General features: G+C 34.3%; 2 protein-coding genes across 2 annotated transcripts in view; one reads left to right on the top strand and one right to left on the bottom strand.

Annotated features, from left to right (window-relative positions):
- Positions 1-21,615, top strand: part of CENPP (centromere protein P) — a 150,612-nt gene that overhangs the window by 92,246 nt on the left and 36,751 nt on the right. The gene's annotated exons all lie outside the window — the stretch shown is intronic.
- On the bottom strand, positions 4,530-21,009 carry ECM2 (extracellular matrix protein 2). The gene is made up of 9 exons (XM_050904461.1): positions 20,711-21,009; positions 15,458-15,646; positions 13,617-14,099; positions 13,177-13,292; positions 11,387-11,522; positions 9,667-9,824; positions 7,623-7,762; positions 6,154-6,480; positions 4,530-5,384 (listed from the first exon to the last, which is right to left on the bottom strand). The coding sequence occupies exons 1-9, from the start codon at positions 21,003-21,005 to the stop codon at positions 5,177-5,179; spliced, it is 2,052 nt and encodes a 683-aa protein (XP_050760418.1). The 5' UTR covers positions 21,006-21,009; the 3' UTR covers positions 4,530-5,176.

Genomic DNA, 21,615 nt, shown 5'->3' with positions numbered 1-21,615 from the left:
TCCCTGTGGTTACGTTTTTAAGTGCCTACATTTCCAAATGAGTAGAAATTTTGAAGCTTGCTTAAGGAAGTTTCAAACTTCCAGAGCACCAGATACTGTATTGGTCTACAAACTTACGATCTGCAGACTTGTTTTCTGAAAACTGCTCCATATAGAAAGTCATCAGGATTATTGTGTAAAATTATTTTGGTAGTATTTTCTCATATTTCTAGTATTTTACTGTCTGTAGTCTTGTGTTCTCTGAAAATTGTATACATTAGAATATAAACATAGTACTTAGAAAATGTTTTCTCATGAGAGTTTCAACTAGTTAACATTTGTATTACTATACAAAAGAAATGATAAACTGTTTATTTTGTTGCTGTGATAAAACTGTTTATAAAGTTGTGACTTGAGAGAGATCTTCAAAGTTCATTGATTTCTTTCCATAAAAGAGTAACCAGATTATTGGTAGAGAAATGATAAAATCATGCTTCCCAGTTCTGATTTTTTTTTCTTATTGAATGCTAAAGGGTTTTTGCAGTAAGTGCAAGCATGACGCCTGTTTCAGAATCGAAATTCAGAAATTATATCAACCACTCTCTATAGTGTTATGTAAAAGAGAATTCATTGGGTGAAATTCGCTTTGTTGTCTTGGGCCACTAGAAAGCTAGTGGTCACGCCTCAAACTCCTTTTTGGGGCAAAGTTGAGTAATTTGTAGCTTTGGCATGAGGAGATCTCTATTCTTTATTAAACTGAAATGGAAAATGGAGAAGGGTGTATACTGTGAGCTCAACATTTTTGGGATCTCAGAGGTTCTAACAGCCTCAACACATAGGAATTAGTAATAACAATCTATCTTTGGGAGGCATTTGATGCCTTTATTTTTCTGAGGGGGGTTTTTTTGGTTGGTTTTTTTTTTTTAAAGAAAGATCTTTTACCTTATCTTAGAGAAAACATTGCCTCTGATCATTGCTTCAAATTCAGAAAGCTACCTGACCTTCCATGGTAACAACCTGATTTTGTTGGATGCCTTTGCAGTTTTTATTTTACCAGAAGTGTATGTCCCTGTCCACAAAACAACAGTTCAGGCAGATCCTCAAAGTTCTGTCATCATTTAACCAGTAGAAAGATCTTACTCAATAAAAATGTCAGCATCAATACCTTTTCTATTAATATGGTGATAACCACAGGTTGTCTTCTGTTATGCTTGAATTTATAATGGGACCTACCTGAAGGATTTAGCAGGTCTTGTCCAAATTCTTATGTATGATGCATGAGCCAACAATGGAAATCAGAACTTAGAAATATAACAGACAGAGAGTCTAAAGCCCTAAAATTCCTCTTATGCCATAAAGCATTGTGGTTCTGGAATTGCTGCGGCTATTGAATCCTAACCTTTGCTATTCTGGGTCTCTTACTGACTTTAAAATATCTTACCCTCTCATAGTTTCAACATTTACATTACGTCCTTGTATTCAGATGTATTTACCTTACATTTGTCTCTGGCTGGGTTGCTAAAAAAATTTTATTCATTTTTTTCCCCCTACTCTAAGTAGTTTCCTCTCTGAAATGGTTTAAAAAATTCTGATGGGACATCTTTGCAGTCTTAGCAACTTGCAGCTTGTTCTCTCTTGAATTTATCTGTGAATACAAATTGCAGCTACATCTGCATCTGGTGGACAGGAGAAATGAGAGTACTTCTGTGCATCTACCCAAATTCAATTGTTTGTCAAGATTGTTACTTGATTGGCTTACCAGTTTTCTTCCTCAAACCACATTCCCATCAGGGACTTGCCGATTTGCATACAGTGACTTTCTGCGGGCAGACATTATTCCACCTATCTAGGAATAACGTGAAGGCTCTCCCAGTCTATCTCAACTGAGCTTCTTGTCAGACTAAAAGATCAAGTGGTGCCTACTTCTGTAATACTTACGAAATTTTCAAAGGACCAGTATGACTGAGGTTCAAACAAGTTATTTCATTTCTACAAGAATATCTAATGGCTATTACAGGGTTTGGTCCATACTATTTTATAAGACTTCTGAGTCTGATAATACTTTAGCAGAACTATATAGAACTATTCTCAATCTAATTGCCTTCTTGAAGTACATTAATTTCCAATGTAAGCCTGCAAAAATTAATGATTTGCTCAAATATATGTTAGAGAATAGAAGTGGTAAAATGGTGATAATCCCATTTGCTTTGTTTATAAAATCCTGTGAGGGTCACTATTAAAAAGTAGTGAGATTTTTTTTATAATAAAGCCCATTTCACTTCCAGTGTAGTTGGTAATTTTGAACAGACTTAAACTGCTTACATTTGACATATGGAAATGTTATCCAAGGTTAATTGCCCGTGTATTTCTTAAGTGAGTAAGCATCCATTTGTTGCATACCCTTTATCCCTTGGCTTCTTTTTCCTTCTTGGTCTTCTACCTCTGCTACTGTTGTGTTCTGATTCCAAAATGTTTTTCCTTCAGTCTCTCTGTTTCACTACTGTGGCATTATATTTGCACCGTAACTTTACTTTAGGTCATGTTACGTTATTGAGTGCTTCTTGTAGGAACAACTTATCACAGCATACTTTCAGGCAAGCTTGATACTCATTGTATTAAATGACCAAAGGAAAAATCTTAGACAAATTAATTGCATAAAATTCACTTTTATGATATCTTAAAAGTGAAAAAGTGCATATTGGAGAAAAAAGTATGTTAATGGTCGCAATAAATCTTTAGTCATCTGTATTGTAGTGGTGTTATCCCATGCAAATCCAGTGGAGATTTTCTAGTGGGTCAAGTCTGAATGTTTTGATAAGAAAAGTATTCTATTTGAATGAAAATAATTGCAACAATATGAGGTGTTTTGCTTACATTTATTATAAGTATGCATAAAATGGTGTAGTACAGCAGCTTGTTTACCTGGAAGTCCCTCCTTGGGTCAATTTGTGTATTCAAAATGCTTAGTAAAGCTTCTGAAAGCACTGCTCAGCAGTGTTGCAAGGCAAGTCTGAAGTTATTTAGCAATAGACTGAAAGTATTCATTTTAATAATTTAGTCTCTCAAAACAGTAGTTTGGGAACTTAATGGTGTTTGACAAAGACAAAGGAATATTAGCCAAAGTATTAGCCAAAGTAAAAAGGAAGGAAGGAATCAAATGTTGAAAGTGCACAAGCAATGAAATCAAACCACCTAAACCAGAACATTGTATGTAAAAACTTAGCCTGTTGATTTCACCATTCTTTACCAAACTGAGCAAATCACTAAGGTATGACTTCTGACCATACTTTACCAAACAAAATATCCAAAGCAATCTTTTTACAGAAATCCACATATCTTAGGATTGTTTCTTACAAGAAATGCGTTAGACTTTGACTCACTGCAGATGAAGTACCATTGTGTCTTGCAGGTAATAGTTTATTTGAGTAAGAAAGAATTTTGAGATAGAACAATGTGATTTTGTTTTTATCATGATTGTATAGCTTCAGAGAAAATAAAACTCAAGTGTTCATATATGCTGTCTATAATATGCTCAAAAAAAAAAGTTTGGAGATCCTTCACTGTTAAATGTTGTGTGAACAGTATGCTTATGCTGATTATATGACATGTCTGTTGGCAGTAGATTGGGATGGGTGGGAAATGCATAGTGAAACCTTCACTTCCAGAGCAGGGGTAATAAAATTACAGTTCAGTAGTTAATATGTGTCCTTAGAAGGTTTTATGATGTGCAGTTGCTTATAGCTTTTATATGCTTTTAAAAAAGTCAAACCCTGTATTAAGCCATTTCATCCTTCGTTCCGATCCATTCTGAAGAAGAAATTATTAGACAGCATACCTATAGTACTGCAGAAAACAGAGTACTTTTTTTTTTTTTTTTTAAAGCGTCACAGAATAGCCCAGGAGAAAGTGGAAAGTAATTGCATGAAGAATAATGACTTGCCAGTCATCTGTAATAATTTCCTACCACCAGCCTACTCTTATAAGAAAGGACTGTAGAATTAAAGAAATATGAAAGATGTTAGAATTACTTTCAATTTTTATTGAAATTGTTCTTTAAAATAAAAATATTAACTACTTTTTATCAAATTTTTGGCCACTTTAGAGAAAGAATATAATACTAAAATCTGGAGCGAAATATTAAAAATGCTTCTTTTCTTTGAACTCAGACATTAAAAAAATCTTCAAGATTGAACTCCTTTCTAGGGAAGCAGAGATCTATTTGTAAACACTTACTATTGGATCTATTTGTAAACACTTACTATTGTATACCTAAGCAGACATTCATATCAAATATATTACTGAAACTGCTTTATCAACATTGTCTCTGAAGTGGTGATTTATGACTATCTAGAAGCTTTCAAATAACTATTAACTGAATATTTAAAGTTTCAAGAAAGTCTAATTAGTCCTCTAAATGGGCAACATGATCCTGATCCTATACAGTACAAAAATCTAGCAAACTAAGTATTGTACAAATGAATGGGACCTACCACTCTCTGAGTTTAAAAAAAAAAAAAAAAAAAAAAAATTCAAATACACTTTGTTTAAAAAAAAAAAAACCAACCCCATCCACATAGGAATTAATTGCTCATTCCTCTAACTTATCAGAATCTGTGTTTGAATACAGGAAGTTTTCAGGGTCATCTAAAACAAACAATTTAACACTTTTTTTTTCCTTGACATTTCAGTTGGAAGAGAATTTATCACTGCAAAATGTTTGGTAGAAAATGCAGTGCCATGTATGTTTTAAGAAATTTGATTCTTGCACTGCTTGAATGTTCATAGCTGAAGGACTTCTATTTGTATCATTTTTAAAGCTGATGGTACCATTGAAAATGTTTTAAATTCAGTTGATCAAGACAGGACCAAGTTGAGGGTTTAGTTATATTCTTTTCTAAAATCTGATCTTGTGGAGGTGTATCTGGGGGCACAGTTTGACGTATTGTGTTTAAGTAGAATTTCTGTCAATAGAAATAAAAATTTATGACATAATCTTGAGCTTCTATTTTTACATTTAATGTTTTTATAATGAAACAATATTAAGTAATACACTACTACCTTACTTCAGTATATAATATACTGTATCTTATTTATAGTAGTAAGAAGAGTTTAAATCAGAAATAAGCAGACCTGTTAGTAGCAGAGAATAAATAAAGCTGTGTTTCTAGAGACAGGGGTTGCAATGCAAGTTGGGTGTTTATTTGATCTTCTGTGGTTTAAGAACAACACTGCAATAGGACCTTATGCATGAAAATGCATGTGGTGATAGCTGTCTTGTATTGATATAGTTGTTTTCAAGATGAACATGTTCCAAGCGTGACTCTTCATTCTCGTCCTCTTCACTGTTCTCACGAACATCATCATCATTGACATGAATCCTGCAGATGCGTTCTGGAGGGACCATCCTGTGACATTGTGGGAGGAATTATATTTTAATTATTCAAGATAACTCATAACTTCATAATTTATTTTAGAGAAGCTGTTTGTTTAGAGATTTGAAAATGTTAACTTAATCAGTACATTAAATTTTCTCAATAATATATTTATTGAGGACTCTTACAAGTCATTCTTTTTAAAATTCTCTCCTTGTGTTGTTTTCTCATTTATATCATATACTTAGTTTTCTTGAGGAAAGTATTGCCACGTGTTGCTGAATGAAAACTTTCTGTGTAACACATGTAAGATCCTCTGTCGATCATTCCTTTGCTTTGTAAACAGTACAGAGGAACTAGAGAGCATGCCTAACTTCATAACTGGGGCTGGCTGAAACGTGCTGAAAGGCCACTTTCAGTGGTCAGCAGCAGCTGGTGACGCTTTCCAGTTATTTTGTAACCAGTCTGGGCTCTGGTCCAAGGGCAGAAAAAGCTGGTACTTTGCTGTGCCTATCAAGTTGTAGCTGCCCCGGTGGACATGGGGCCTGAGCAGTATTATAGATTAATTTCCTGGAGAGAACTGGTGCTCAGCATCTTTGTGAACGTTTTCAAGAACTATGAGGAAGGATGAAATCTCATTTTACTCTTATCATATGCAGAAATACTGCAGTAGAAAACTCAGGATTTAGCTCCTCCTTCAGAATTTTTTTAAAAAGATTTACTTAAAAGTAAAAAGTTCTTAAAGCATGTCTTGTGATGTTTATTTTAATGCCATTAATGTAACGAAGAACTTGGAAATTACCTTATTTTATTATTGTTCAGTCTTAGAAAACGTAATTTTCTCATTTCATCAATTCCAAATGGTACAGACTTTAATTCATTGTGATCCAGAAACAACTCTCTCAGAGAGCGATATGCTCCAAAAAATGATACTGGATCTATTCCATCATCAGTAAGTTTGTTAAAGGACAGGTAGAGATACTCCAGCCCTGGCTTCATGTGACCAAAGACATATCCTGGAATTCTTTCAATCTGATTTCCTATAAGTATCAGATGTAGTAAAGATTTTGGCAGATAGGAGGGAACATGATATAACTTATTATAAGAGAGATCGATTGATTCCAAGTTCCTGCATTAAAGAAGAAAAAAAATGGGATGAAAACATTATAGCATACTGCATTGTTAATGCTACATTCTGTACAAAATAGTGCTTAACATGATTACAAGGAAACGAAATTTCAAAGGGAAATTTGTTTCTATTAACGGGACAGAATGCATTTTTATGGAACATGGTTATGCATAATTACTCTGGGAACAGAAAGAATTGAAGTCATTAATTATCAATCAAGCACAATGATTCTGTTGATGGGAAGAAATCTACAGTAATGAGTACAGAGAGGAGGTTGAATAGGGGAAACCCAAGGGACTAATTTGTGATTGATAAGCATTGCTGAATTGCAATAACGAGTGACACTGGAAAACACATAATAAGCTTGGGACTTCAGTGGTTATCCCATTGACATGGATTTTAAAATTTTGTTCTGAAGCCCATTTGAAATTGAATTGTTTTGTGAATGGCTCCTTTAGAATCATTCCAATGTTGGAATGAGATGAGAGAAGCTGTTAGTAACAGTGTGGTTGGTTTTAGATTAAGCAGTTTACAAATCCAGAAATCAACTGACAGGACTGCAGCTGATAGGTTATGGCAAGGTACCCTATGTAGCTTAGCAAATCATTTACCAGAAGAATCAAAAGCAGTATCGTCTTTTGCTTCTTTCATTCTCATTGCTTCCTCTGCTTATATTCTACTCTTACACAATGTGGCTGCACAGTCTTCCCTTCATCTTATTTACTTTTATTATTTTTAATCTAATGGGAAATAAGGCCAGGACAATATTAAATTATTTTTAAATTACCTGTGAGATAATTATATATTAATACCAGATTATCATATAATTGTATGGAGTATTATTGATAATTAATGTTCATTTTTTGATTGTATGGTTAGAAAAATATTTAGACTTTTATGTTAATATGGTACAGATTTGAGGTATAAGATCTTTTTGTTTGAAAACCAACTCTGAATACTTCCTAGATTACGCAATTTAGGCAAGGGAAATTAAGACAAATTAGCTAAGGAAAACAAGCAAATCAAAAGATGACTACAATTTCAAGTTAAAAGTAATGAAGTGCAAATATTTATTTCATTATCTGACTCACTAATAACAAAGAAAAAATAAAATAATTGTATTTTAAATGATTTGTACTTACTCTTGGTTTATCCAAGCCAAAGGTGCTATTCTGTGCTCTTCTAATTTGTTATGCTTTAGCACAATAACATTTATGTTTCTTGTATGGTTAAAGCAAATTTCTGACACTTCTTCAATTTGATTATTTTCAAGGTATAACTCCTGTAAGTGCATTTGGAAAGAAAATTTGTGAAAGCAAAATATGCTATTCTTTCCCATTGCAAATTCAAAATGTAGCTGTTACCTGTCCTCCATATTACCTGATATATCTGTTAATTTCTGAATCTGAATCAGAGTCAGTTTGTAGCTGTAGTGTGACATTCAGGAACACAATTTTTCAAAGCAATTGTTTCGTTTTCTCATTTGTGAGACTACAGATTGCTTTGAAAGATCAAATAGAAAAAGAATTGTATCTTTTGTCTTGCCTGAAGTTGTACAGTGTAAGAGTATATAATGTGAGAGTGATGAGATTGACAAGAAGTTGTTAATTTTTTTTTGTCTTGGAAAGCTATTAGTGAGAAAAATATTAAGAGTCTTGCTTTCTTAATATTTTTGCTGGGCACTTGTGAGCTTTGAAACTTTGAAATTTGTAGGAATATAAAATGTTAATGTTTTACAAAACTTAATGTTGTGAGTCTGCAATGTATCAAAACTGCGTGTTTTACACAGATTAAGTTCCTGATAATGGCTTGTAATGTAGGATAAATATGACGTGAAATAAAAATGGAGCAATGACTAAAATATATGTAGGACCTGAAATAGAATTTAAGGCCTGTAGAGGAAGGCTTTGGGAAAAGAGAAAAGCAACATCGTAGCCTGAAAATCATTGTTTGTGAATTTATTAGGTGTTGGTTTAAAATTAAATGTTCCCAAAGCATATGAAGTGTAGAAAAACTTACCAGATGTTGACTGTTTCATCAAGGAGGGATGAAGTGAAAAAAAGAAAAATGTAATGTATGAGTGAATGGGTAGTGAAGAACATTTGGCTGAAGTAAAGTTGTAGGTAGTAGCTGCAGAAGAAGCTAATGTTATAGAAAAGATACTTTTGGGTTTGCTAGATTTGGTTTTCTCCCCCTTCCACACACACACACACCCCCCCCCCCCCCCCTGCATTTCAAATTATGAAAGATCCCAAGGATAAAAGGAAATAACTATGAGGACACTGAAATGAGAAAGAGCAAAAGGAAAGATAGAATCAAGAGAGATGGTGAAATTAATAGGTAGCAAGAATTATCTTTGAAATAAAGACTGAGGTAAGCAGAGAATGAACCTAGACAGAGATTTAAAAGGACCTTCCTGATAGCATCCCTAAAAAAACCCAAACCACTGCAACAAATCACATTAAAATTCTGGGCAGAGGAATGGGATGGGAGACTCCCAAAAGAAGAAATTTCTTGATTAAAAAATCAAGGAATGAGGAAACTGTTCAGGGAAGAGACATAAACGTCCCATTCAAACACTGCCCCCCACCCCAAATGAGGTGGAATTCAGCAAAGGTTTGGAAAACCAGGGAAATTGAGGCTTAGACCAGCCAAAAAAGGAAGAGGATGGTTAGATATAGGCATCTCTCTTTCTCTCTCTCTTTTTCAGACTAGTCAATCTTGGTTCCTTTAGTCTTTCCTTATAAAACAGGTTTTCTAGATCTCTCGTTATTCTTGTTGCTGTCTTCTGAACTTTACTCTGTGCAGTAGCTCAAAGTTCACAATGTTTTTGCACTAAGACATTGTCTGTATTAGGAGTGTTACATGAATGACGTGTAACTGAACAGACAGAAGTTGCAGGCTATACTATTTTGTGAGACAGTATTAGATAAATTCAGACTTAAAAGATACCTTTTGGGATGGAGTTGGTATATAAGTAAATTTCTAGAAATAATGATTTAGGAATAAAAATTATTAGTATAGCTAGAAACAAATTTATAAAATTTAAATTTATCTCTACCTGATGATAGTAAGGCAGTAAGTAAAGTAACAACAACAACAAAAAAGATGAAAATGTCTGGAAAAATGAAGCTTTCTTGTTTTGGTTTGGGGTTTTTTGGTTTTTTTGTTTTGTTTTGTTTTTACCTCAAGAGTGGCGGGAAGACCTTGTGGGATAATTCTAAATTTATTTCTTCCCAGTCGCAAATAAGAGAGACTTTTCAAAGGATAAAAGGCCAAAGGACTGACATTCGCTTCACTAAGTTTATTTCCTTCTAATTCCAGGGTGACCAAGTTCTTTAAATCTGGGGAGAAAAAGTTGGAATTTCTGTTAGTTAATGCCATCTCATATCTTGTTAAAATGCATGTTTAAAATTTAACCGTCTTAAACATTACTCAGATCAGTTCACAGCAATAAAGAAATGTAGTGAAAGGATTTTCATTTATCATCTCATAGTCATAGAACTATATTGTTTATTAGTTTGTAGAACTTTGGAGATTGACTAGAGCTTTATTTATAGCTTTCTCTCCCACTTAGAATGGAAAAGGCGGCAGCTGTAAGACTTCTGGATAGTGCTACCATTTAGGCCTTATTACTTCATGGTTATGTGCAGATGATGTTTGGAATACTATGTGGGTGCTGACCTTTGTGCAGTTGCCCAATGATCTCCATGGGTCTCCAGTCACTTACGTGATAATGGGTACGTTACTCTTTCTTTGGGCTCATATCTTCCCCTCCTTGCTTTACTCCTTTTAACCACCTACTGTACTGTGTTGAGAACCCTTCATGGATTATACTGTTCCTCCTCCTCAGCTGTCCAAATGCAGGTCACAGAAGAAACCAGTGTTGATCAATGTATGTAAGCAGGAAATACTATTTCATAATAATAAGTTCCTCATTAATTTCTTTTTTTCTTTTCTTTCTTTTTTCTTTCTTTTTTCTTTCTTTTTTCTTTCTTTTTTCTTTCTTTTTTCTTTCTTTTTTTCTTTCTTTTTTCTTTCTTTTTTTTTTTTTTTTTTTTTCTTTCTTTTTTTCTTTCTTTTTTCTTTCTTTTTTCTTTCTTTTTTCTTTCTTTTTTTCTTTCTTTTTTCTTTCTTTTTTCTTTCTTTTTTCTTTCTTTTTTTTTTTTTTTTTCTTTCTTTTTTCTTTCTTTTTTTCTTTCTTTTTTCTTTCTTTTTTCTTTCTTTTTTCTTTCTTTTTTCTTTCTTTTTTCTTTCTTTTTTTTTTTTTTTTTTCTTTCTTTTTTCTTTCTTTTTTCTTTCTTCTTTCTTTCTTCTTTCTTTCTTCTTTCTTTCTTCTTTCTTTCTTCTTTCTTTCTTTCTTCTTTCTTTCTTCTTTCTTTCTTCTTTCTTTCTTTCTTCTTTCTTTCTTCTTTCTTTCTTCTTTCTTTCTTCTTTCTTTCCTCTCCTCCCTTTCTCTCCTTTCTTTCTTTCATCTGCCCACATTTAGCTTGGCTTAAAATGATCATGGTTAACTCCAATTATAGTCTGCCTTTTCATGTGCATCAAATTCTGTTCATTTTCGTGCAATTTAAAAAATAATTAATGTAGTTTCACCACACATGAAGCGATCAGGTTATGGGGTCAGGAGAGTAGGTACCTTCAACATACTTCAAATCCATCTCTACTTAGTAACCTTAAATATAAGCTGCTTTGGGAGAGTAGCAGTTGCGTAAGAAGGGAAAATATAATTTTAAAAAACTTTGTCATGCAAATCTTTCAGCTTTTGTTGCCTTTTGAAAACATAGCACTTAAAAGCTAGCAATTATTTTTCTGGTTATATCAAACCAGATGCATTTGGTTGAACATCCTGCTTTTCAAATTTATTTTAATCTTTTTATATGATTGATACTAGTTTTCTAAATACCTTGTAAGCCATCTTCATCAATGGCATGAAGGTGGTTGTCATTTATTTTTATTTCTTCCAAAGTTGATGGCAATTCAGAGGGAATATGTACCAGCATATTTCCATCCAAATACAAACGTTTTAGCTTTTTCAGGATCTTAATCATAGGGATGAAGAAGAGAACTTAGATTATCAAGGTGTAAAATATATGGTTAAACATATAGTATAATCATAGTTAACATTTTCTTAAACACATGCTTTTGAAGATTTTCAGCAGCAGTGCACTAGTATCCAGTGTTTTGAATAAAAAAAGTCTTTCTCCTATCAGTCTAATTAATTGGTTTCTTTATGCTAAATGTTAACAAAGGTGCCAGTTAATGTAATGTGTAACCAGAAGAGCTTGATTGAGCACATCAGCTCTCCACATGGCCATCCTGCAGCTATCCACTCATAACTATTTGTATTACTGCTACTGTCTTTGATTCATGTAGGTATTACCTTAGTACACTACTGCAGCATTTAGGAGTTCAAAGGACATACATTTATAGATTATGTGTTTATACTCTTCATTTGTGAGCAAATTGATAGTTTTCTGTAGGTCAGCAAATTTACTTTACTCAAGCATAACAGCAACTTTTTCAGTGGCCTAGGATTTTTATGACTTCAGCCAGCTTCAAAAATTGGTATGAAAAATTATCATAGCTTAATTTTGATAAATGCACATCAGTAATCATGCAGTAGTGAGCATTTCTTAAAAAGGTGGAGTTGTTTTAGCAGTGGATCCACTGAAGCCTGCTTTCTTCCAGTTTTGTCTTAACTGCCTGATGTGATATAAGCCTCACTGAAATGTATTTCGCAATTGAGACACCTTCCTCGTCTGTCTTTTCTATCCACTTTGATTTCATAGGGGTTGTAGGAACTGAAGTCATTTGAAATCAGCCAAAGCTGTTCATGTTATATGGAGGGAGGTGGTATACAGAGAGTCCTACAAGAAGACTGATTGCATATGGCAGGAAACAAAATTAAAAACATACTGTGATAATTCGATTTGTTCTTCATACGCTTTTTGTATTCATCTTGCCTGAAAAAGCAAGGCCTTGATGCCTTACTTCCACACTTGAATTACTACCTGTACGTACTTGCTTGCATGAGAAATTATTATGGGACTATTCTGTCTTCAAGTGAGGAATATGTAGATGCACTTGAATAGCCTGTTACCATGTAAGTTCCCCTTGCAAGAAAAAGACTGAATATAGAAAGATTCTTGGACTATTTTATGAGAAAGCTGTTCTTTTAGTAAGCAGCTGTGCTTGAAAGTTTCTCATTAAAGATAGTCAACAATAAGCATACAGCTGATTACATGAACTGCTATTGAGTGGATTTTTATAGCAAGACCTGCCATAGGCAGATCTTTCTGGGAATCCAAGAGCATAAGCTTTACAGAGCTAATGTAGTGAGAAAGATGATACATAAATTTACGAATGTTGAGCCTTAGTATCTCAGGTGTTGTTAATGGAATTCGAGCCCTTCAATTCTGAAATCTCTCAGCTGCAACTGATAAAATATCAGAAAATTCTCTCTCTCTTATTGTTTAACATTTAATACTTGGTGAATGTTATTAAAAAATCTCTAGATATTCTTGAATATGATGAGAGATTTCTTGAATTAGCCAGGTTTATCTGTATTGTAATTACACAATGGTTACTCGTACTATGCGCAAACTGTTTTAGATCCATAGACTGAAAAGCAGGAAAAGCTTTCCTTTAAGCAATAATTAGTCATAGGATAGTAGAAAAGTTAGGCTTTCTTACTTTGAATGCTTGTGGACCTATGCCGGGAGAGGTAATATTATTTTTACTCAGATCAATCCATTCCAAATTAGGTATCCCGTTGAATGCTTCATCTGAGATAGTAGTGATACTATTTCCTAGGACAGAATTCAAGAAAATAGTTTGAGTTATGAATTACAGTATGCATCTGAGTTGTGTAGTATTGTACATGAAAAATATATTACGAAAATAGTTGTATTATGTACAATAATTCTGTGTAGATATATTCATACTAATATTTAAACACTAGTAAGCAAATACAGCATTTTTAATTTATTGGTTTAGAGGCTTAGCTGTAAAATTCATTCTAATACATTTCTATGATAAGGGATGACAAAGTATTAACACTACTGTTGACTGCATTTGGGAATGGATAACGTTACTTCATGAGAAAAATTGTGCAAAGTAGACCCATTATTTACCTGTAAGGTCTAGACTTGTTAGATCTGGATCTGAGATTGGTGGTATTTGTGTAAGTTTGGCGTTAATACAGCTCACTGTGGTGTCCGAGGTGGAACATCCAGATGGCAAAGGAGGAGCTTCTATGGGTGGAACAGGAATTGGGAAATGAGATGGCATTCTGAGAGTACCATCATCTTCATCACTTTCATATTGTATTTCTTCTTCTGCAGCTCCCTTTCTTGTGATAGGCTTCTTTTCTCTGTGATAGGCTTTATGCTTCTGTCGATTTTTTTTGCCTTTTCTTTTTCTTTTCTTTTCACCCTTTTTATTACCCTCTTTCTCTTTAAACTCTACCACTTCTGTCCTAAGTAGTTCATCTTTTTCAGTTTGAGTACGTGCTGATGACAATACATTGGCGTTGTCAAGGTCATTGGGTTCTGGAGAATCACCAGACAGCTCACTTATGTCATCCAGTGAAATAATACTTGAATCCAAAGAGGAGGCTAATCAGAGGCAATGAGAACACAAAAAAAAAGTTGTCTGATAAGAGGATATGAAACTAAAGTTTTAGTAAACATTGTTCCCCTCGTATAGTAAAAATATGGTAACTATAGAAGAATAGTATTCCCCTTAGAATATGATTTGAAAGAATGAAAATATGGTCTTATATTGCTGCTTGACAGAAGAGGCATACTTTGACCGAGAAATGATTGAGCCAACCATACAGAACAGTTTGTAGACAAGATATGATTCATTGCAACTCCAGAAAAAAGGGGGAAAAGTTAATATACCCTTCATTATCTTCCTTTTTGAACTAATATATTAATTAGTTTTTTGTGTTGATGGAGGTGTCTGAAGAGGAAAAAGTATGTGTCTGGGAGTGGGAGGAAGGTAATTTGAATAAAATTCACAAAGGTTAAGACTTGTTCTGCTGTGCAAGGGACTGTCAGGTGTAGAGATGGCTGCAGGTGGGGAGCTCACCAGGGAAATGTGTTAACTCCATCACCAAAATGCAGTTTTTACTTGCGTAACAGGGCAATTCAAATAAAAGGAGTTTAATTGTTTCAATCAACATGACTTCTAGTTCTACAGTTAATTTCTATGATGTCTCTACTCAGTGCATTTCTGTGTGTCACATGCGCACACACGTGAGGCTAAATAGTATTTTTACGGTAAGAGGAGCTTAAGTTCAGTACTTTGCAGACTTAGGGTATTGGGAGTGGGGGAAGGACGTCACATTTCATCTCTATCTGCTCCATTCCTTTTCTTTTTAAAGATACTGATTTTGTTTAAATTTTTATGAAGAAGCAAGATTGATATAAATCAAGAGAAGAAAGTCAACTCACAAGAGGAACAACAAAATTACAAACAGCTGCATGTTTTTACACTCCTAACAAAGATTTACCAGTCTGTAAACCGTATGATGTTTATTATGTATGTTTAATACATTAATAATGCCTAGTAGTTATTGATTGATCCTTTGTAAATGGAAGTGGGATATAAAATGTAAACAGATATTTTTTGTTCGTAAATTTACCAAAATTTTGTAAAGGTAGGAGGGAAGAAGCAGAAAGGGGAAAATAAAAAAAGAAATATGATTATCTTTAATATTGCATACTTAACGTCTTCTTTTCTTTAAATATTATATCAAACTCATCTAACAGCCAGTGTACTCTAAGAAACTGAAGTCAACTTGAGTAGAAATTATGAAAAGCTGCTCTTATCATGTAATTCAGGACTTGTTTTCTCTATAAAAGGATAATGTGTACCTTGTAATCCTTGATATCATTAAATGTAGCGTTTATGTTAGGTTTTGCATGAGGTAGTTTTAAAATAGTAAAAATATTACAGTGTACTATACCAGTATCAGAACAAACTGGGCAGCATTCTCCTGCAGGTATAATAGTTTTGGGACATTTCAGAGGGTGGCACATGGTTGTATCACATATCACTTCTCCTTTTGAACAGAGACAGGTAATGCAGGGCTTGGGAGACCAGACGGCTTTATCATACATAATCATCCCATTAGCTATGCAGTGCCCCTTCTTTCCTAAGAAAAGAAAATAGAAAATTGGAGTTAAATAGCTTAAACCAAAATAAACCCACCAGTGTTTATTATAAACTTTGGAAAGAAGCACTACTATTTTGTTCTCATTTTGAAAATATGTAAAATACACCCTATTTGAAGTACCTTATCCTTATTCCTTACATTTCATAGTATGTATTTTCTTCAGCTTATTAGTAGTCTCCAATCCCTATTTGGTTCTTGGCCTCTCAGCTGTGAAGGCAAGCAAGGAGGAGGCACACAATTAATGTGTATGTAGCTGTTACCTGCTTACAGCTTCACAGTGGAAACTGAGCGCAGGTTCTCTGTCCCTCTCATTGTCTGCTCCCTCTATTTCAGGCAATTGTCATAATAGTTTATTTCCCCCTCTTCCTAGCCAGCTGATGAGGACCCTTACCAGCTTTGTCTTCTGGAAAAACTCTTGAATTATTCAAGTTCAGAGATATTCCTAAAATGGGAAAATTAAATCTAGATGGTAAGTTTCTGAGGGTCTTTTGCATGGCAGCTCCTCTTTCCTCTCCATCCTTAGAAATGGAAGGCAGAAATCACAGATCTCAATGAAACCTGTGCATAGATACAGTTGAGAAAGTACCAAAAATTCTCTCCATCACAGTGGAGTTAAAATGAATCATACAAAACTTGAGAATATTTTTTTCGAGACCCCCTTCTGTTTCTCTCTTGTGCACTAGACATCTTTTCTAATATCTTGCACATTAAATGAGAAAGTTTTGTTAAGGCTCTGTGGAACCAGGAAGGTAACAATATTCACTTTATAGTGACTGTTCATAGGCTTAGTGGAAGTAAAGTCCATTCTGTAATGACTGGTAAGATGGCAAACATCTCCTCTTCCCTGTAACTTGCTTTATCTGAAAAAACCTCTTTGCTAGGAAAGTAGCAAGCTTGAACAACTTGTGCTAATAAATACTTCGTCCCCAAAGTTTCTGGACATGAATCTAAAAAAAAATTGAGATTTCTCCACGGTACCAGTCGAAATTTTCAGAAAGAAATGTAGAAGAGATTTATTTTGTAAGCTATACTCAGATATTCAGTAGGCAAGTTGTTTGGAGAGCGTAAAGACTCGGGAAGGAAACTATTCCAAGTCTCTCTTTCCTTCCAGTGATGGAGTCTACCTCAGCAAAAGTTTCCCTGGGCAGTTCTCATCCAGACTCCAGGATAAACATTGCACTTTAGCATGACAGGGGTTTTTTTGGTCTTTGGAGAGAAGGAAAGCCAAGGTTGAGATTCTTCATCCCATGCAAATCTTTTCCTATTTTTGAGTGTACCTCCGAATCTGGTGAGAATCTGTACTCCCTACCACACCTTCCTTTTCCTCTTTCTAATTAATGTAAGAATGCATTGCTGAAGTGTTCATTTCAAGCTGAAAACCCATTTCTAAGTTACTTGTACTTTCCTGCATATAAATAAAAAAAAAAATTTCCCCTTTTGCTATTTGGTTTGACTTCCTCCTTCGGATGAAGATTGTCTAATACAGTGGAAAAATCTTATCTCAACTGAATTTACATGCAAGAGACTCATTTGCAATAGACAGATTGTCTTTGGAGGATTTGTTTGCAGGGTTTATTTTCCCATACTCCACCCTGGTCCATGCTTAGTTGTTCAGTTTTAAGAGTATTCAGGATAGTCTCTAAATATCCTGACAAGACTATTGTAAATACTTGCTTTGAAATGTCTCTGGAATTAATATTTGACTCAAAATCAGGCATTTTGCAAAGTCCTTCAAGGCAGTCCTACTCTCAGCTGCATAACAAAAGTACGCCTTTGCCCTTCTATTTAAAGACCATTGGATACGAACTTGTTTTCTAGAATAAAAATTAGTTATCAGAATCATCCTGTTTGGATGCTCCTCTATATTCCTTATATTTTTAAAAATGCTTTTTTGATTTAAGTTACTCTCAGGATGGAAAGGGGGAGAAATTAATTTTTTGAGCAGTTGCATCTTGTTTTTTCAAAGGTCCAGGATATGTACGCATCCTTTCAGCTGCATAAAGTTGTGCTCTAATCAGCTCAAGCCATGTTAACTGAAGGAGGAGATGAGTTAGCCCAGGCCAAATGTTAGTTGGCTGTAAGTCCCTTGTCATTCTACCCAGGTATCTGTAATCCAGCTGTTTGCTGGATCCTGACTTCTGGTTTTTATGTGCTTGCCAGGAAGCCACAATATTTCTTTTAAATAATCTCCAAAGGAAACACAAAAAGAACACTACACTTTCTCCTGTTAAACAATAAAATGTCTGCTGTTCCAGAGCAACATATCTGGCTTGAGATGGAAATTCTTCTGTGCTTCCTTAAATTCTTTATTTTGTTTTAGCTACTAGACTGTATCTGAAGTTGGTGCAAATCTTGTTTGAATAAGCATAAAGATATGGGTTATCAGGCCTTGGCCTCTGCAGACTTCTTTAACAAATTATCTTGTTTTCTGTGTACATGAGAGTTACTTAAAAAGACAGGACAATTGTATATGCTCAAAGGCAAAGGGGTACCCTTTTATTGTGTTGCAGAACTGCTATTTGGCACTCTGTTGGAATTCACATAACCCCATGAGACAGAGTAAAGACTGCGTTGAGATGCTCCTTAGACTTCTTATCCACTGAATAACTTCAGTATGGTGGTACGAGCAGGGAGAAGTGAGGTTTAAGAGATATTAAAAGTAGTGCAACAGTGTACATCCTATTCTGCACTGCTTAATGGGCAGACTGTAGTCTGTAAAGTACAAACAACTGCAAATTATCTTATATTGTGGTGAACTGTTTGATTTAATTTAAACGATTCACTTGATTTTTATATGGAGGAAGATGATATGTCTGGTTACTGCTAAACCTCTATTTAACTGTTAATTTTCATCCTGCATATGATATCTGTAAATTGTTTTTTTAGGCTACTAAGAGCAAAATAAGTAGCTAGGAGAAAGAAAATTAAGTTTTGGATTGCATTTTCTTCTGTTCTGAAGTGTGATTAATAATAGTGTTCTATTATTTAATAGGCTCTGTTTTTTCCAAATCTGACATTAACTTGAAAAAATTTTGAACTTTAAAAGCTAGACTAAAAAAATACCTTGTGGTTGAAGTCTTTGGCAGATGAGCACAGGACTTTTAACCTTTGGAAATATGGTGTAAATTCAGCATGAAGTTCCAAATAAAATGAGTTCAGTGGTTTTAGCTCAGCTTTTGGATGCAAGTCCAGATAGAAACAAACGGGGCAGGGAGGGGGGAAGAACCATGCATTATTTCAGCATGACTGATGGTCTCTGACAGAGAGACTGGAATATCTTACGTGAAGTGTATGCTATTTATGTGGTATTTTCCTCTGTTTAATTTAAAAAATATTTTTAAATTAAAGGTTTGACATTAGTAGTATGTATTTTAAGAGTGATATTGTAGTACACACTAGAAATGCTATAGTCAAGAGTTTTTCTAGTTTTCCAGTTAAAACCCCTTACTTAAAATTATTTGATTTTAAATGGTTCAGCCTTTCTGAAAGTAAGAACTCACAACAAATAGTAATTGTTAAGAAAATGTGACTAAAATATGTTTTGCCATTTGAGACCTATTAACCCTAGTGGTCCTGTCTCTTGTGTGACACACTAAAAAACTTAACTTTTTGCTTATAAAAATAGATTATTATCATTTTATGTAGAACAGTGGTAATCAGGGCATTCTTATTTTTTTCATAAAATTCATAAAATTGCACATGATGATTTTACTCAGTGTGTGATCTCTTGGTGCTGGAATGGAAGTATCTATGTCTTTATATTTATTAGCTATAGAGTGGACACGACCCTGTATTGGTTCCTCCTAGCATCCCAGTGTCTTTTCTTCAACCTTTGAACCTGTTTCTATGAAAAGAAATGAAGTGTTATAACATCTCAGTAATTTTCAATTGGTTAATAACTGGGGTTTCAAAATTCAAAAATACTGATGGTAGTGTTCAGAAGTTCTTATCTTCAGAATGGATGTCTGATTTTTAGACTCTTGTGAATCTTAATTTCCTGTTTTGTGAGTTTTAATATCCCATTTGTGATGTTGAACATAAAATCACAAGCATCCTAGAGCAGGAGTTCTCTCTTCCTTTACTGCACTAAGGACCAAAGAGACACTTAACAACTGTCAGTTCTCAATCCCTGTCTAGTCTTGTATTCTTTGAGGAGACTGTAGAGAGGCCTGTTATGATTACCAAGGCAGATTTCAGTAAAGATCAATGAAATTATGCCTGTTGTTTGTTTGTTTCTTAAGACGTCAAATCCTCTTCCCTACATCTCCTTCAAAAAACCATAACATAAGTATTAGTGCAGCAATGTGAAAACCTCTAGATCACCGAAAAGGCAAGTTTTATATAAATGATACTATTGAACTTCTTTTAAATAAATCTGGGTTCTTGATATAGATGGAGCATAAGAGTGATCTTGTGTTGAATGTGGGGTTTTTTTCTCTCTCAGCTTAGTTTTCCATCATAAGGGTCTTGTTTGTAACGTAAGTTTCATATTGCAACTATTACCATATGTTATTAATTTATTTACAAAATAAAGAATCATTCCTGAAATATTGCATGTAGACATAGTTTGAATGCTGCTTTTCAAAAATACAACAAAAAGAACAACTTAAATCCATTTTAAATAACACTGGTGTTAGGGCCTCAGTGAAATGTTATTGACTTAGGAGATATATTGAGCAAGAAATTCTTCAAAATGGCCTTCAAACTTGCTACACATTTGAAGTTATGAAAATATCCCAAAAAATTTTTGTTAGTTAAAATGAAATGAAAATGCAGAAAAATTGCCAAAAATATTAGTTACCTGGCAAAGCAAGATTCTCTGTAAGGCTTAAGCATAGACGATTAAAAAGCTTCGTATAAAGTTCAATAAAACAAAATTATTATACAAGGCAACAAAAGTAGGTTAGCAAAAAGGTAATTGAGTTTTATTTCAGTATGAGTTGCAAGTAGAGCTAAAATAAAGCTTTCATGAGTTTGTACGTTTCATTTGAAATCAAGAGAAAAATCAGCCCACTCTAACGAGTAGAGGGGCTTTATTCTTACCTGGTAAGACACTGTAACTAGATTCATGTCCACCCAAACCTATGAGAGAGTCAAATACTCCCATAACACCGTCATCAATGTTAATAAGAGGTATGCTGGGTACTACAGCAACAGGAGCTGGAAGCTTCATCCTTGGCTGTCTTGTGGACCTGTGCCCTGCTGAGGAGCTCCTTCTCAGTCCTCTGTAGCGCATTCTTCTCCTTTGCCTCCGGAGAAGCGCACTAGTTTCATTTTGAGAAAAATCAATGCACAGGGAGACAAGCAGGAAATAATAGACTAATGATGTAGCCTGCATGTTTTTATGCGTCTCAAAGTATCCTGGAATGGGAAAAAAAAGAGGAAAATTAGATACCTAGAGAGTTTTAGGATTATGTCAGTCATCTGGTGCACTTTTCAAAGCAGATGGACCAATGCATGGTAGGTCAATATAACCAAGCTTTCTCTTGGAAAGAAATTGCCCTATGAGGGCTAAAGTAAGTAATTTTAGTTTTGTGGAAGTTTGATCACAATAGCACTATTTGTGACATCCCACATCTGCTTTTCTAGTGGAAGTTTTTCTTAAGCGTACGTAGTCTAAAAAGGTTGATCTCTACTGGGTTGTGTTCTGCATTTACTTTCTAAGAAATTCAAAATGACTACATATCTTGAGCCTTCTTATGCTTCTGACAGAAAAATTACATTTACTGTCACCAATAGGTGGCATTCCAAAACAGAGCAGTCAAGATTCAGGAGTATGCATAGAAAGCATATCCAGCAATGGCTATACCAGTATGGAAATAAGGCTATGCATGTCCAAAGTTATTAATGATTTGTCATAGCTGTGTTGGCATAATTCTTTCAAAAAGGAAACGCTCTTGTCCTGTGGCCTATTTTAACAGAGACGGTAGAGTCTGAAGACACTAGTG

The sequence above is a fragment of the Gymnogyps californianus genome, chromosome 13 (assembly GCF_018139145.2).
Source record: "Gymnogyps californianus isolate 813 chromosome 13, ASM1813914v2, whole genome shotgun sequence".
Lineage (NCBI taxonomy): Eukaryota > Metazoa > Chordata > Aves > Accipitriformes > Cathartidae > Gymnogyps > Gymnogyps californianus.
Note: the sequence above shows the minus strand (reverse complement) of the source record. Positions and strands in the feature narration are given on the sequence as shown.

Bases quoted from the DNA above. Each gene is read 5' to 3' on its own strand.
- ECM2 (XM_050904461.1), bottom strand. From the start codon at position 21,005: ATGCAGGCTACATCATTAGTCTATTATTTCCTGCTTGTCTCCCTGTGC. The intron at 11,523-13,176 runs GTAAGAAAGCCT...CCTATGATTAAG, and splicing joins TAGGTCCACAAGCATTCAAA to ATCCTGAAAAAGCTAAAACG. The intron at 6,481-7,622 runs GTAAGTACAAAT...TCTTTAATGCAG, and splicing joins TTGGCTTGGATAAACCAAGA to GAACTTGGAATCAATCGATC.